Here is a 15,129-nt window from a genome sequence, read left to right as displayed (position 1 = left end):
ATTCAAAATATCGATAATGTATCAACGTGCTTTCCAGCACTGCTGCAACACGTGTTTTCTCGTTCATTTGTTTTAACCTGGTACCGCGTGCACGTTCGTTTCGCAGTTGGTTAATAAAATATAAATTTATAAAATATGGCTGACGTTGGTAAGCATTAGACTGACTGAAAACACATTGATTTGGCCATTCTACAACCATTGACAACCTTCTTAGAGGTGCGTAAGGAAAAGAAAAAGAAGAAGATCAAGGAGGAGCCCTTAGACGACATTGGCACTTTGCAGAAGGAGGGCGATTTTCAAATAAAACCCTCGTCAAAGATAGCGCAACTAGAAACATCTCAATGGCCGCTGCTTCTCAAGAATTTCGACAAACTCAACATCAGATCGAACCACTATACACCGCTAGCACATGGCTCGTCACCGCTGAATCGCGACATCAAAGAGTACATGAAATCTGGTTTCATTAATCTGGATAAACCCTCAAATCCCAGTTCCCACGAGGTAGTTGCTTGGATAAAGAAAATCCTGAAGGTTGAGAAGACTGGACACTCTGGTACCTTGGATCCCAAAGTAACAGGTAAGCAGTTGTGAAGGTGAAAAAATATCAACGCGCGTGTTTGCTTTAAATTTAACCTCAAAGTCGTGCACGAGAAAATATTGTTGTACATTGGGGAACAAAAGCAATAACAACATACACAAGATAAAAGAACTACCCATGTGACAACTTTTCTCCAGTTAAAATTTTTTTTTTTTAAATACGCTTAAACACAAACTGAAGATGGCAATGTTAACGATTAATTGTTATAGATTTTTGAATTTCAAGTGTTTCCGCCCAATATAAAAACTGTTTCATTCCACTTGTTTCTAACCTTAAAAACGCACATTGCTTTTTTTTTTTAAGGCTGCCTCATTGTCTGCATTGATCGTGCTACGCGTCTAGTGAAATCACAACAAAGTGCCGGCAAAGAGTATGTTGCTATATTTAAGCTACATGGGCCCGTTGAGTCGGTGGCAAAAGTACGACAAGGCTTGGAGAAACTTAGAGGAGCTCTCTTCCAACGTCCTCCTCTCATTTCCGCCGTAAAACGTCAATTACGTGTCCGTACAGTTTACGATAGCAAATTGCTGGATTACGATGAAAAACGGAATATGGGTAAGCATCCGCAGTAGCATATATGTTGAGGAGTTTGTGTATTCTCTGCCCGACTCTTTACCTGGGGCACTGGTGCATTTAACATTCACTCTGTAAAATACATTAAAATCCCAGTATTTGCCTGGCAAATGCACAGTTTATTTAGTTAAAACATTTCCACTTTGGTCCACTTCTCATGCCGTTTAGGTGTTTTTTGGGTTAGTTGTGAGGCCGGCTCCTACATCCGTACAATGTGCGTCCATTTGGGTTTGGTACTCGGAGTTGGCGGTCAAATGCTTGAACTTCGTCGTGTCCGTTCGGGTATTCAGTCAGAGCGTGATGGCATGGTAACAATGCACGATGTCCTAGACGCCATGTGGCTTTACGAGAATCACAAAGATGAGTCCATGTTGAGACGTGTTATAAAGCCCTTGGAGGGTCTGCTGGTCAACCATAAACGAATCATCATGAAGGACAGTTCGGTAAGTTTGGTGGAGAACCAATTTTTTATTGCCAATCTTTTACCCCATGATATTAAGCCGGCAGTTGCTCGAAATTTAACCAAGAGCAGCTGTGACTATGACTGGGAACATTAAAGTCGCTGATGTGTGTATGTTAAACAGCGTATTCTTTACCCTGCGCGTTCGACAAAGTAATTTCAGACCACATTTCAACTAAAAAACAAAAACAAATAGAAACTCTTTCATATGAATATATTTAATCGTTGATTCTAATTTTACCCACTCTTATAGGTCAATGCCGTATGCTATGGTGCCAAAATAATGTTGCCTGGTGTTTTACGTTACGAAGACGGCATTGAAATTGATCAGGAGATTGTTATCTGCACAACTAAGGGTGAAGCCATTTGTTTGGCCATTGCCTTGATGACAACAGCCACCATGTCCTCGTGTGATCATGGTGTTGTTGCTAAAATTAAACGTGTCATTATGGAACGCGACACATACCCACGTAAATGGGGTTTGGGTCCCAAAGCTTCGGCGAAAAAGGCTCTCATCGCTGCCGGAAAACTGGACAAGTTTGGCAGGCCTAATGAGAATACTCCCAAGGAATGGTTAACTGGTTTTGTTGACTACAGTGCCAAAAAGGCTGCAGCTGCGTCGGATACGCCACAGTTATCTGTTCCTCCTACAAATGGCTCGTCAAATGAACACCCCAAGGTATGAGCAATTATCATTTTCCACTTTTAGCTTACTAACACTTAAACTCGACTTTTTTTTTAAAGCGTAAACTAAGCACCTCCAGTGTAGAAGCCACAGGAGTTGAAGAAACTCCATCCAAGGCAGACAAAAAGAAGAAGAAAAAGAAGCACAAGGGCGATGAGGAAGCTCCAGAAGAAGAGGATGCAGAACCCGTAGAAAAGGAGAAGAAAAAGAAGAAGAAGAAGGATAAAGATAGAGAAGAAGCTCAGGAATAGAGTATTTAGAGAGTTATCTAGATTTTAGGTTCAGGAATAGATCTACAATTTTTTTGTAGAAAGTTCCTATAATTTTCAAAACAAACAAAACAAAAAAGTTTTCAATCCACAAACAATTAGTGATTAAGTTTCAAAAGCAGTTTTTATATATGTAGAAATGCATTTAAGGTGACATTCGCAATGCAATAAATTCAAATATTTTATTGTAAAACAAATGTTACTCTTTAGTTTATATTTTCTGTTAGTTTTCAGTATCAGTTTCTAATAGGCAGCACAATCCACATTAAAAGGTGAGTTTTCTATTTTAATTAACTTAAAAACTTTGGTTGACTGTACTTGTGTATCTGATGAGCTTTAACTTTCGCCCCTATCTGAAAATTGAAACTTCTCCTGTTGAATGCGAGATTGGTCTTACTGAAACACAAGTACAGCAAACAATATTTATTTCAAGCAAATTTTATTCTCTATAACTTGGTAATAATATTGTATGCTTTTTTATTGTTTTAGGTCGAGACGTAATTTGGAACTCCTTTTAATATTAAAGGTAAGATCTTTATATTATTCACATATATTTTTCAAATACAATCTGATGAGCATTAACTTTCGCCCCTATCTGAAAATTGAAACTTCTCTTGTTGAATGCGAGATTGGTCTTACTGATATTATTTAGACTTATATAAATATTTAAAAAATGGGCTATACATTATATTAATATATAATTATTTTTATTATTTACAGGTCAAAAAGACATTTGTAATTAGGGAATTTTTAAAGATGACTTTTTTAAAAGGTTGGTATACATTTTAAAAACTTAAAACTAAACTAAGCACCTCCAGTGTAGAAGCCACAGGAGTTGAAGAAACTCCATCCAAGGCAGACAAAAAGAAGAAGAAAAAGAAGCACAAGGGCGATGAGGAAGCTCCAGAAGAAGAGGATGCAGAACCCGTAGAAAAGGAGAAGAAAAAGAAGAAGAAGAAGGATAAAGATAGAGAAGAAGCTCAGGAATAGAGTATTTAGAGAGTTATCTAGATTTTAGGTTCAGGAATAGATCTACAATTTTTTTGTAGAAAGTTCCTATAATTTTCAAAACAAACAAAACAAAAAAGTTTTCAATCCACAAACAATTAGTGATTAAGTTTCAAAAGCAGTTTTTATATATGTAGAAATGCATTTAAGGTGACATTCGCAATGCAATAAATTCAAATATTTTATTGTAAAACAAATGTTACTCTTTAGTTTATATTTTTTGTTAGTTTTCAGTATCAGTTTCTAATAGGCAGCATAATCCACATTAAAAGGTGAGTTTTCTATTTTAATTAACTTAAAAACTTTGGTTGACTGTACTTGCGTATCTGATGAGCTTTAACTTTCGCCCCTATCTGAAAATTGAAACTTCTCCTGTTGAATGCGAGATTGGTCTTACTGAAACACAAGTACAGCAAACAATATTTATTTCAAGCAAATTTTATTCTCTATAACTTGGTAATAATATTGTATGCTTTTTATTGTTTTAGGTCGAGACGTAATTTGGAACTCCTTTTAATATTAAAGGTAAGATCTTTATATTATTCACATATATTTTTCAAATACAATCTGATGAGCATTAACTTTCGCCCCTATCTGAAAATTGAAACTTCTCTTGTTGAATGCGAGATTGGTCTTACTGATATTATTTAGACTTATATAAATATTTAAAAAATGGGCTATACATTATATTAATATATAATTATTTTTATTATTTACAGGTCAAAAAGACATTTGTAATTAGGGAATTTTTAAAGATGACTTTTTTAAAAGGTTGGTATACATTTTAAAAACTCAATAATATATTATTTTTTTTTAACCTGATGAGCTTTAACTTTCGCCCCTATCTGAAAATTGAAACTTCTCCTGTTGAATGCGAGATTGGTCTTACTGAGAAAAAATACCAATCTTCAAGTTAATGAAAGTCTCTATTATGTACTTAATCAACAACTATTTCTCTATTCTTTGTTGCAGAAGGACAGTTAACTTTTCAAATAATCTACTGATAAATTAATTTTAAAAAAAGGTAAGAACTAAATTTCTATATACAATAAATTCTTGAAAGATTTTCTGTGATGAGCTATAAGCTTTCGCCCCTATCTGAAAATTGAAACTTCTCTTGTTGAATGCGTGATTGGTCTTACTGATTCAATAAATTTTGTTAAATACTTTTGAATTTTTCGAATGAATACTAACCATTTTTTATTTTGTTTTGTGTTGCAGGATATTGACATTTATTTGCCTCTCTTTGACTATTTCCTTTGGACTTAATTAACCAAAGGTGTGTATTTAGCTAAACATTTTTAAATTGCATTTTATTATACTGATGAGAAAGAATTGCTGAACCATGTGACATGATTCACATAACCGCAACAAAACAATCCTCTAAAATAGGTCCTTCTGAATACAAAATTACTATAACAGAAATTTGAAGTTGTGCAAAAACAATTTGTTAAATGAATATTTTTTGTTTATTTTCAGGAGTTATTGAAATATTGCATATATGCACACCTGACGACGCTTATTTTAAAAGGTGGGTTAAATTAAATTAGTAATTGCATACATTTTTGATGATGAGAAAGGATAGCTGAACTATGTGGCATGATTCACATTAACCGCAACAAACCAATCCAAATAGGTCCTTCTGATTAACAAAAATTAAGTCAAAAAAATGTAAAAAAGTTTTATCAGAAAAATATAATATTTGAAATCTATTTTCTTCTACTTGCAGGTACAGTACCGTTTATCCAGACTATAAATATTTATTTGTATACATTTTTTAAATAAAATGAAAAAAAAAGAAACCTTTTTGTCTTTTACATTTATTTTGGCGGCAATAAAGCGCGCTTTTTCTTCAGTCTGTCTGTCATTGCTCTTCTTTGACAAGCCCCGAACGTGTTCCGTTCTTCCCCAATGCCTTGTCACGCATTGTTATCGGAAAAAGTTGTCAATTTATCGAAAACAGAACCACGTGTTTTATTTGATTGCTGTACCTGGGTATCATCTCTAGGAACAATATACATAATTGTGGGAAGGTCAAATGAAGAAACAAACGCAGGTAGGTAGCCTACCACAATAAGCTACCTGATTATAATGCCGGGGAAAAACGAGAACTTCGGCTCTACTCCCGGCCTAATAAAATAATGGGACACGCTAAATGTAGAAGAAGTATTGGTCAATTTGCCCAGGACATGTCTATCGATTATCGATTCATGACGTGTCGTTAGTTTGACAAATTGGTAATTGGGTGGATTAATAAGCAAATATTTTAAGAAACAGAAGATTTGTTTTGTTTCACGAAGCGCTTAAATACTCAAAATATACTTAAAGTAAAACATTTCATTATATTTAGAGAACACTTGATTTAGTTTTACTATTAAAGGTTATGTTTTTATGTTTTGAATTTGACCACAATTTCATTTTATTATCAACTCTGCGTTCCATTCCAAGCCAATAGCTTGGCGCGTTCTGTCATCGGCACCGCCATATTGAATATCTATCGGAATCAGGTAATGTGTGTGTATACGCGCATGTTTATGTATGTGTAAGTTGCGTGGATGTTGTGAAAATTAAGCGGTTGATGGTAGACTTCACAATAATTGCGTTTGGTTAATTGAAATTGAAAAGCTGAGTGTCCTAAAACGTCAAGGTATGTCTCTCGCAAGATTGTTTTACATTGTAACTTGTATATATACATAGAAAAAGCTAAGGACTTTTGCTGATATGGGAAGAGTGCGAAAATTGTACTTTGTTGTGAGGGGTGCTTTTTCACTGAGTGACGCATGCGATCGCCTTGTTTTCGTTGTGTATGTATCTAGTGAGGTCGGTGAGCGACGCCATCTTGAATTTTCATGAATTTTTGAGGTTATTGATTTTTGTACAGTTATTATCGTAATATCGTGAGGATAACAGTTCAATTTAGGAGGTTGGGATCAATTTTGCAATACTGTTAAGTACGTTCTTAAAGTGTTAGTTTATTAATATGTGAGTGTTTAATTACCTAAGTACTTACATACATATGTACATACAAAGGTACATTTGTATACAGAAAGCGCTATAATCATAGTAGATACGCATGTGTGTTTATGTGCATATACCATTTAAAAAGTATTGGTAAACAGTTAGTGACCATCGGTTTTACTCGTCCATTTGCCATCTCGCTTTATACGAAAAAAAAAAAAATCGGTCACGTGTATTCGTACTGTACGCATACCTACACCCTGCACCTCCCTCTCCCACACCTACCCTACTTTGAACAAACAACTGTTGTTGAAACGTATCCATGTGCCGCATACTCAGTTTATCGAACGGTGGAAGTAGAACAATCTGCGGCTGTGATCGCCAGTGGAATCTTGTTGTATGAGAAAAATTATTTGCAAGTTTTTTTTTTGAAACAAATTTTGTGTTTTGTTAAAAGTTTGTGCTCATGCGCAATATTGTTTGTTAAATAGTTAAATTAACAAGTGTGCTGAAATGTTTTAGTTTAATTCACATGAATACATACTTATGTATGTATGTATGTGCATTCGTGTGTGTGTGTGTGTTTATTGTGTTATGTTGTATACATATGAGTGCGTTGTTGTTCTTGTGTTTTTCCCTTAGTAGAGGAATAGCCGCTGCAAAGTGAGCAAATTTGACAGCTAGAGAAGAGCTGCCGCCTTTGCACATTGCATTTAATCTAAACGTCTGTGATTTCTGTAGTTGGGCTGTTTATTTAAACGTGCGTAATAAATGTCAAAAATATCATATTAAATTATATGTATTCTAAGGATATTTACATATGTATGTACATATAAGAAAATCTAAAACATTTTTTGAGTGTTATGTACGCCGTAATTTGTTTGTCGTCGTTTATGTATGTATGTATCCGTTTTACGGGTTTTAGTGCTGCCCATGTGATTTGTAAGTTTCTTACGGTAGTTGTTTGTCGCCATTTTTTTTTTCGTTACTCCTTGAGATTTAATTATAAAATTGAAGTATGTCAATATCAAAATAAACTTAAAATCATTTAAAGTAATAACGGTGAACTAAAATGTATACAGTTATAGTGTTTGGAATGAAGTATTTATTTCTCTTTCTGCAAAAGTGGGTCATAAGACTTTAGTGGCGACGATTTGACCTATTTTAGTATAAATTTTATTTTTAGGTTAGGTTAGGTTTTGAAATGTGATTAATGTGATGTTCCTAACCTTAAATTTCTTGCATTGCATTTTTAGAATGACCCAAGAACTGCCGCCCATAGTATTAAAAGACAAAGAACTAATAAAATATCGCCGCTTGAAGCGTAAATATCCGGTGTCCCGGAAGTTTCTTCATCTGAATTGGAATAAAGTCAAACGCTTCATCTTATACGCATTGACACCACGCTGTGTAATACGGAATTATGCCTGGCGAAAGCATCGGCAGAATCGTGTCCTAATAGTGAGACGCGTCCGATTGCTGCTCTTTGATCCGCGCTTGAAGCGTATGATCGTGAGACGAAAACAGAACACCAAGCAGTGGTCCAAGAGCATTGTTTACTATTATAAGCAAATGGGACGCATCGAGGAATACGAGGAGACTGAGCTTTACGACGTGGCTGAGCCGCTGGGAGCAGAGGAATTATCCAAAAAGATGAAACAACAATTGGAATTACTTAAAAGTGGCAAGAGAAGCTTGTCACTAATAGAAGATGCCAACAAAAACGTTGAAATCTTATCAGAGAGCACACAGGAGAGAGATGAGCAGATTGAACAAGGAGAGTTAAACAAACTCTCTGAAATGGAGGGGCAACTGAATCAAAAGAAACAAATGGAAAGTCAAGAGGAGGAGCCAAGTCAGGCGGAGCACGTACAAGTCCCAGCGGCTGAGGAGCAAGATAAGAGGACGGATCAGGAGCAAGATACGAAGGCGGAGGAAGAGGAGACACTTCAAACCTCGAAAATAAATGATGAAACCACTCCCACAAAGGCTACCCTATGTGAAGTTCCTCCCACTCCCAGCAAAGAACAACAAACCGCCAGTACCTGCTCCAGCACCGAAAAATCTGATGCGGCTGGTGGTGGCTCTAAATTCTTGGACATGCTTATGAGTAAAGTGCGTGTCAAGAATTTTGCCCACGAATCGAATATACCCACAGAAGAGTTCTCTCCAATTCGTGAAATACCTATGGAGGATGATACTATGAGTGAAGATTTTGTTGGATTCGATGAAAGTGTCCATCAGCCTGGAATGTTACTAACTCCACTCGTACCACAAAGTTACAAAACATTGGAGAAAAATTCCGCTTTTGTGTCCGATTCTTTAGACGCTTATATGCTTAAACATCACATCAACGATGACATAGACAAGGAGAAACTTCTTGAGCCCATGTGGCAAGATGGTCAAGTGACGCCACATAGTGTGGCCCCACCTATGGATATGCCTGTCGTCCCGGATGCATTGCAAAGCCTACGCACAGTTGGTGAACGTCGAGTGTTTTTGCAACGCTGCAAGAACCAAACGATGGTTGTCATCAACAATGAGGCGAATATATACAGGGAATTGCAGCGCAAGCAGCGTCAGAAGAAGGTGAAAATTACTGCTATGCAACTGCTTCAGTCACACACCACACAGATGCCCTTCACTCGACAGGGTTGGCAGGCAGCCAGCTATGTGGCCACTGAAGAGTTTAACTATTATTATCAGGTAAGATTAGTGGGGGGTCGTTCCTTATAGAAATTTACTTACCCAGTTATGTCTCCTCAACAGGTGATACAGATTGATGGTGAGATTATCAGATTACCCGGTGCACAAGGCAATAATATGGTACGTGAGAAGCAGCCATACATCAGTAAGTTATCTGCCGAAGAGACCGCCACCCTGCGATGTCATCGTCTTTGCATTGATGCCACACTGGGCAATGAACTTAAGGTTGTGTCCACCAAAATGGAAAAATCTACAAAGCTTAAAAGACTCAATCAATTTCCTCTACCCGCCATCTTTCGACCGTGTCCGTTGAGTAAAAAGCCTTTCCAAAAGCCTCTCGATGATGATACAGCCGCTTTGCTTCTGGCCGGTGGTAGTATGGCTGTCGTAAGCATGCCCACTGTCCAGCTTGAAGTTATGCCCCAATTGGGACGACCGCTGAATGAGATTGCCAAGCGTTATCTGCAACATATACTTCCGCATCATGATATCACAAGGGAGTGGGCCGAATTCAGTGTCTCTACATTACAGGAGCCGCCTAATTGTATGCGGGAGGCCGAGGAGCAAGCATCCCAAACTCCAGCTGGACGTCGAAAAAGTTTTACATTTGTCATTCCATATTTAAACGATCGTAATCATATACTGGTGCGACGTGTCGTTGATCGTTCCGAACAAATGGACGCAAGTTTCCAAAAGGCTCCCCATGAGCTGCAGCAATTTGACTTTCATAAGCTATTGCCGGCCGAGCCCGCGGAAGATTTGCTAGACTGTGCGAATATGATAAATGACATGATCAATACGGTGGCCATCAGTTGTAGTGAGAATAGCTTTATTAGTGAGGATCCGGATGCTCTAAATGGTGATACCATTATCACAACACCACAGCTAAGTCCCACCAAAGAGGAAGCATTTAAGGAGCATGGAGGTGGAGTTGAACGATCCGGTGGCAAACAGAAAGGTCGTCCGAATAAAAAAAAACGATTGGCCAATGAATTGCGTCGTCTTAATGCCACCATTATTGATGCAGATGCCAAGGATGAAGATGGTGAGACAATTGAAATTCATGTCCCACCACAATGGTCACTTATCCAATCTTTCTTGCAGCTAACAAGCCATGTGGCAAGCCCTATTGCCAGTTGGGTTGCGTCTGTGCTAGCCTGGCAGGAACTGATTTGCCTGTGCGGGATCATTGTGCCCAAGCGGAATGTGTATTGAATTGCCGTTGTCTGGGTGGCGAGCAAAGTCGTGTGATGCGTGTGGAAACAGCTGATGTAAGTACCTAAAAATACCAAATCCCTTAATTTTAAACTAACTTTTTTTCATTCTTTTTGTTAGGGTCGTGGCATATCCAATGAGGATGCCTTCAATTTGCGTCGCAAGGCCACTGCACGTTTGGCAAAAATGGAAAAGGATTTTACCTCCACTCTAGTGCTTACGGAGAATGAAACACTGCTGATAAATGAATCTCAGGGTGATAAGAAACGACGCTGTACAAAGGCACCCAAACGCTATGAAGACTTTGATGACGAAAGCAAAGTGGATGAGACCAAATCCCATCATCAGCGTCCAGTGAAGCCTGTGGTAAAACGAATTGTAGGCAGACATAGTGGACTATCCTCCTCGGAGGATCATCTAGTGGCAAACAGTGTTTTAAATGGTGAAACATGCAACGTAAAGGATATTGACATGTCTTTGCTTAAACATTGCATTGTGGGTCTGAGGCGTTTACCTGATGTGGATAATCTAGCCACTTTTTGCATGACCCATCAATTGTATAAATGTTTCTGCGGTGGGGAATCCGCCGAAGGCAAGCCAGTGATCATTGAAAAAGAAACGGATGCTATAACTACACACTTTAATCCAGAACTGGCTGTTCGAGCACATTACAGTTTTGAGCGTCCGCCGGAAGAGCCGGCGTCAACGCAACAGAAAAAGAAGCAGCGCAAGGAAAAACAACAAAAACCTACGAAGCAGCAAAAGCCAAACCAGTTAACGGCTCAGCTGGATATGACTGAGAAGATGGAGGAAAAACCCAAAGTCGAAGTCAAGAAATCTCCAAAGCCAACACCATATATAAAGGAGGAGAAAAAGGAGATCAAATATATGGTGCGAGAGACACCACCACCTACTCCTGCCCCCTTGCAGCGTTCGAATGAGCTGGATATCATATTTAGCTTCTTTCGATCGCGTCCATATCTCAGTCGTCGTGTTGTCTCAGTGCCACGGAATTGCTATCTACGGATAAATCGTCGACGCGCTCAGATTGTGCGTGAGATGATCGCCAAGGAAGAGACCCCAGAGACCAAAGAATTACTAACAAAGCGCATTCATGGAGCAGTTAGTTTCTATCGCAAGGCCTTGGATCAGCAGCGACAAGCTGAATCGGAACAGAAGCGACAAAGCACCGATACGACGGACCCTACTCCTCCTCCAGTAATTGTGGTTCGTGACGATTCCGATGAAGCCCAAACGAAAAATGTTAGCCTGCTTAAACGAAAGAGTCTGCCAGTAGAGCCCACACAAAACACAACTGCAAAGCGTTTGAAAAGTGTCATCAAACAAGAGAAGGTGGAAAATGTGTCGGATATTCAAATGCCAAAAATTGCCGCCTGTTATTCGCTTAATAGTGCTTCGGTAGATATTCTAAATTCGGGCATGAGTTCAAAAGCGGCAGCTGCTGCCGCTGCTGCTGCAGCTGCAGCCGCCGCCTTGGCTGATGGGGGAGATGGTGGCATGGACATGGATGGCAATAGCAGCATTGATGATGATGTCAGTGAATCTTCAAATTTCCGCGCCTTCTATAATGAGGTCGTGAAGAATATGAACACCTTGGTGAGCAAAAAAATGCAGGACATCGATCTGGCTCTACAGCGTGAAAGTAAAGTTATTCCAGTGCCCAATGAGGAGATCCTTTGCATAATCAAATGGACAAATTTCATGGCTGCCTTCGAGTCGAGTTTCGTCTTCATTTGGGATGTACAAATGAAGAATTATAATTTCCTGGCTGCCACAACGACCAACATGATGCCTTCGGTGTGCGGAGCCATTGGTGTGGTTAATACACGTTTTGCTCCCGATCCGCAGGCACTGCCCGTCATGGCCCGAATGCTGCTAGAGGGTAAGGTGAATGAAAATACCCGAAGATTGGCTGTGGTCATGCAGGGACGTAAGAATTATTGGTTGGTGAAGGGCTTCCTGCGTCACATGGAGGGTAATGCCTGTACCAAACCCACACCACAGACTCATCCGTTGTTGACGAAAAAGATTAATGTGCTATGCTCGTTGTTGGTTAAGCAGCGTATACGGGAACATCAACGAAAGCTGCAATCAAAGAAAGGGGATGAAGCGACGTCGGTGCCCGCCGAAAGTGCGTTACCAGTTCCTAAACCACTTCCCGTGGCGGAGGCAGCGCCTCCCACAATCATTCGACCAGCAGTGAGTCTACCAACTCCCGCCCCCACTGTGAGTGCTGCTGCCAAACCAAGTGCTTCGTCCGAAACATCTTCGGACGCGTCTCAACTCAAGGATGCCTCTCACAAGATTCGTAGCAATATCGAGTTTCGTAAGGTCCAGCACAGCGATGTTGATGAACTGCAGATTCCAGAACTTCATAGAACAGACCATCGTTGGGTCGTCCTTGATCTCTATGATGATTTCTCGCATATCTATGTGCCAGCCTTTCGGGACATGATCTCGTTGGATCGTATACACAACGTGATGCGCGTGTCCAGTGAGAAGCAGAAAGTAGTGAAGCTACAATTCTTTCAAAATGCCCCCTATGATGCATTTGTGACGCCCTCATCGCGTCGAAAGATTTACTTTGGTCCACTCAAACTGGATATGAAGCCGCCAGTGCTAGTTCTGCTGCAAAGTGTCGATGGAAAAATGATGCTGCGGGAGGTCTATCAAAAGGAACATGCCATTCCTGTTCAGCGTAATCGCCGGAGCATGGCATTTTGGGTGCTTCATGTAAATGGACAAGTACATTTCGAAATTGATCTAACGACGTCGGTCAAAATAGAGAATCAGGCAAATCAAAAGCCTGGAACTTCCCAGGAGATGGTGAACCATAATTTAAGCGAAGCTGTGGTCGTCATTGACAGCGATGAAGAAGACGAAGCTCAAGTAAACCATCCAATTAAAAAAGAGGACACGTCAAGCAATCCAGATCCGGCGGCGATGCCTCGAATCAATTTCACAATTAGTACGATGCCAAACAATGGTGGCCTTAAGATTACCCCTGCTCCTGCTTCGGATGCGACAGTTTCTTCAAAGGATCAGGTGACTTCGAATTTATCTGCGGGCTTTGTACCCTTCATAGCAAAAGTTCCAGCCTTGCCTGGCCAATTGCCCACTTCGCCGCAATTCCTTAATCCTCAAGTGCAGCTTACCAAGACATCACTCTCGATAGCAGATTCGACATCGATTGAGCCACCACCTGCCAAAATCAGTCGCCTGGAGTCCCAAAATAACAAGACGAATGAGTCCTTGCAGGGTCTGCTGAGTAATACAACTATACCAGGTGGCATCACTATCACCAAGGTGGGCAAAAAGACAGCAGCAGCAGACTTAACCACACAGGACCATGTTAAAATTGGCTACAAGCGTACCGCCAGTGGAGTGACCAAGCCGATACCTACATCAGTCGCAGCAGGACCAGCAGCGACCGCAGAATTACAGCCCACAATAATTAAACAAACGGCAACGTCTATTACAGTTGCAAAGCTACCAGTACGTTCACACCCTCCTCCTGCTCCACTGCAGTCTGGCAAAGGCTTGACGGCTAAAACTGACAAAGGTGTCAAGCTGTTGCCTATGGCCCGTCCTCCTAATGCAGTGCGACAATCTCTGCCACATAATGCCGCTGCAATGGAGCAGCATGCGACAGAAGGGGGTCGAAAATCGCTGCCTAGTAAAATGCCTCTTGGCCAATCTTTGGCGAAAAAGAAATGCCCACCAAACCCGAATAAAGAACCTCTTAGTAATCCAAAGTCAACTATTTCGGAAGCGTCCTTGACGACTGCAGCTCCATCATTAACACCAGCACCAGTATCTGGGCGACAGTCATTGCCCATGAAGCTGCCTGTTCTACCCACTTCCAGTCGAACTGAGAAGCCAGCGGCAGCAGCAGTCTCTCGCAAATCTTTACCCGTCACTGTGGAAGCAGCCAACAGCCAGCAGCAGCTATCACCACCATCATCAAGTGAAATTTCGAACCCTGCTTTGTCTCAAGCCAAACCCTCCTATGGTTTCTTGGTTGCCAAAGGCTTACCCCGTTTTCGGGTGAAACATTTGAATTCCGAATATATGGTTAAGATGCCCAATCTTGGTGTTTTAATCTTTAAGAATCTTACATTGGCCAGTAACTTTATCAATCGGTGAGTAACTAAAAAAATTCGTTTTAAAAATATAAAATTATAACGACAATTTCATTAACAGGCAACTTTCCCGAAGTTCAGAGCATAAAGCATTACTACCAGCCGATTGGAAATTTTTACCATTGGAGTCGCATCGACAACTGCAGCAGCCGTCGCCAGAAGTAGCTGAAAGCACCAGTCAGAATAGCTCATCTTCATCATCGACGACCAAAGCCATCTTAATTGAAGATTAGAAAGGAATAGGGGAATTTTTGTATTAATTTTTCAATTATTTTTTTATTGTTGATTTTTGCAACACACACATATAAAATATGTAACAACATTCACATTTTGGTAATTAGTTTTAAGATATATACATGAATTTACCTTTATTTCACTGTTTTTCTTTTCTTTTTTTTGTATTCCATTTTAGAAGTTGAAAATTAACAAACATAAATAAATAGACCGATAGATAGTCGTCTGAATTTTAAAAATAAACAAATTTTCAATCAAAT

The 15,129-nt window shown here is 39.7% G+C and overlaps 2 protein-coding genes and 7 non-coding genes across 12 annotated transcripts; all 9 read left to right on the top strand.

Moving 5' to 3' along the window:
* The first annotated feature begins 11 nt into the window (after positions 1-11).
* Nop60B (dyskerin pseudouridine synthase 1 Nop60B) lies at positions 12-3,790 on the top strand. Of its 2 annotated transcripts, XM_068289964.1 has the most exons (8): positions 12-148; positions 215-577; positions 902-1,153; positions 1,340-1,614; positions 1,885-2,310; positions 2,376-2,857; positions 3,075-3,111; positions 3,306-3,790. In XM_068289964.1, the coding sequence occupies exons 1-6, from the start codon at positions 136-138 to the stop codon at positions 2,565-2,567; spliced, it is 1,521 nt and encodes a 506-aa protein (XP_068146065.1). In that variant the 5' UTR covers positions 12-135; the 3' UTR covers positions 2,568-2,857; positions 3,075-3,111; positions 3,306-3,790. The 2 variants fall into 2 exon arrangements, with proteins under 2 accessions (XP_068146065.1, XP_068146066.1); XM_068289965.1 differs by lacking the exons at positions 1,885-2,310; positions 2,376-2,857; positions 3,075-3,111; positions 3,306-3,790 and having other exon boundaries at positions 1,356-1,614.
* LOC137578439 (small nucleolar RNA snoR639/H1) lies at positions 1,656-1,800 on the top strand. Its single transcript, XR_011032643.1, has one exon. It is a non-coding gene; the product is annotated as a small nucleolar RNA snoR639/H1 (small nucleolar RNA).
* Positions 2,906-2,993, top strand: LOC137578443 (small nucleolar RNA Me28S-Gm1083). Its single transcript, XR_011032647.1, has one exon. It is a non-coding gene; the product is annotated as a small nucleolar RNA Me28S-Gm1083 (small nucleolar RNA).
* On the top strand, positions 3,145-3,236 carry LOC137578445 (small nucleolar RNA Me28S-Gm1083). The gene has a single exon (XR_011032649.1). It is a non-coding gene; the product is annotated as a small nucleolar RNA Me28S-Gm1083 (small nucleolar RNA).
* Positions 3,791-3,913: 123 nt separating the features above from the next.
* LOC137578446 (small nucleolar RNA Me28S-Gm1083) lies at positions 3,914-4,001 on the top strand. Its single transcript, XR_011032650.1, has one exon. It is a non-coding gene; the product is annotated as a small nucleolar RNA Me28S-Gm1083 (small nucleolar RNA).
* Positions 4,002-4,151: 150 nt separating this feature from the next.
* On the top strand, positions 4,152-4,243 carry LOC137578444 (small nucleolar RNA Me28S-Gm1083). The gene has a single exon (XR_011032648.1). It is a non-coding gene; the product is annotated as a small nucleolar RNA Me28S-Gm1083 (small nucleolar RNA).
* Positions 4,244-4,404: 161 nt separating this feature from the next.
* LOC137578442 (small nucleolar RNA Me28S-Gm1083) lies at positions 4,405-4,494 on the top strand. The gene has a single exon (XR_011032646.1). It is a non-coding gene; the product is annotated as a small nucleolar RNA Me28S-Gm1083 (small nucleolar RNA).
* Positions 4,495-4,657: 163 nt separating this feature from the next.
* On the top strand, positions 4,658-4,749 carry LOC137578447 (small nucleolar RNA Me28S-Gm1083). The gene has a single exon (XR_011032651.1). It is a non-coding gene; the product is annotated as a small nucleolar RNA Me28S-Gm1083 (small nucleolar RNA).
* Positions 4,750-6,142: 1,393 nt separating this feature from the next.
* ocm (over compensating males) lies at positions 6,143-15,128 on the top strand. 3 transcript variants are annotated; one of them, XM_068292056.1, is made up of 6 exons: positions 6,143-6,240; positions 7,808-9,257; positions 9,321-10,302; positions 10,362-10,528; positions 10,593-14,635; positions 14,697-15,128. In XM_068292056.1, the coding sequence occupies exons 2-6, from the start codon at positions 7,809-7,811 to the stop codon at positions 14,866-14,868; spliced, it is 6,813 nt and encodes a 2,270-aa protein (XP_068148157.1). In that variant the 5' UTR covers positions 6,143-6,240; position 7,808; the 3' UTR covers positions 14,869-15,128. The 3 variants fall into 3 exon arrangements, with proteins under 3 accessions (XP_068148157.1, XP_068148156.1, XP_068148155.1); XM_068292055.1 differs by lacking the exon at positions 6,143-6,240 and adding an exon at positions 6,902-6,948; XM_068292054.1 differs by lacking the exon at positions 6,143-6,240 and adding an exon at positions 7,154-7,311.
* The last annotated feature ends 1 nt before the right edge of the window (position 15,129 follows it).

Source organism: Drosophila tropicalis, unplaced genomic scaffold (genome assembly GCF_018151085.1).
Source record: "Drosophila tropicalis isolate 14030-0801.00 unplaced genomic scaffold, ASM1815108v1 contig_593, whole genome shotgun sequence".
Lineage (NCBI taxonomy): Eukaryota > Metazoa > Arthropoda > Insecta > Diptera > Drosophilidae > Drosophila > Drosophila tropicalis.
The sequence above is the reverse complement of the archived record's forward strand: the minus strand, read 5'-3'. Positions and strand labels throughout refer to the sequence as shown.

Bases quoted from the DNA above. Each gene is read 5' to 3' on its own strand.
- Nop60B (XM_068289964.1), top strand. The intron at 1,154-1,339 runs GTAAGCATCCGC...CATGCCGTTTAG, and splicing joins CGATGAAAAACGGAATATGG to GTGTTTTTTGGGTTAGTTGT. The intron at 2,311-2,375 runs GTATGAGCAATT...TTTTTTTTAAAG, and splicing joins CGTCAAATGAACACCCCAAG to CGTAAACTAAGCACCTCCAG.
- ocm (XM_068292056.1), top strand. From the start codon at position 7,809: ATGACCCAAGAACTGCCGCCCATAGTATTAAAAGACAAAGAACTAATA. The intron at 10,303-10,361 runs GTGAGACAATTG...TCTTTCTTGCAG, and splicing joins AGATGCCAAGGATGAAGATG to CTAACAAGCCATGTGGCAAG. The intron at 14,636-14,696 runs GTGAGTAACTAA...TTTCATTAACAG, and splicing joins GCCAGTAACTTTATCAATCG to GCAACTTTCCCGAAGTTCAG.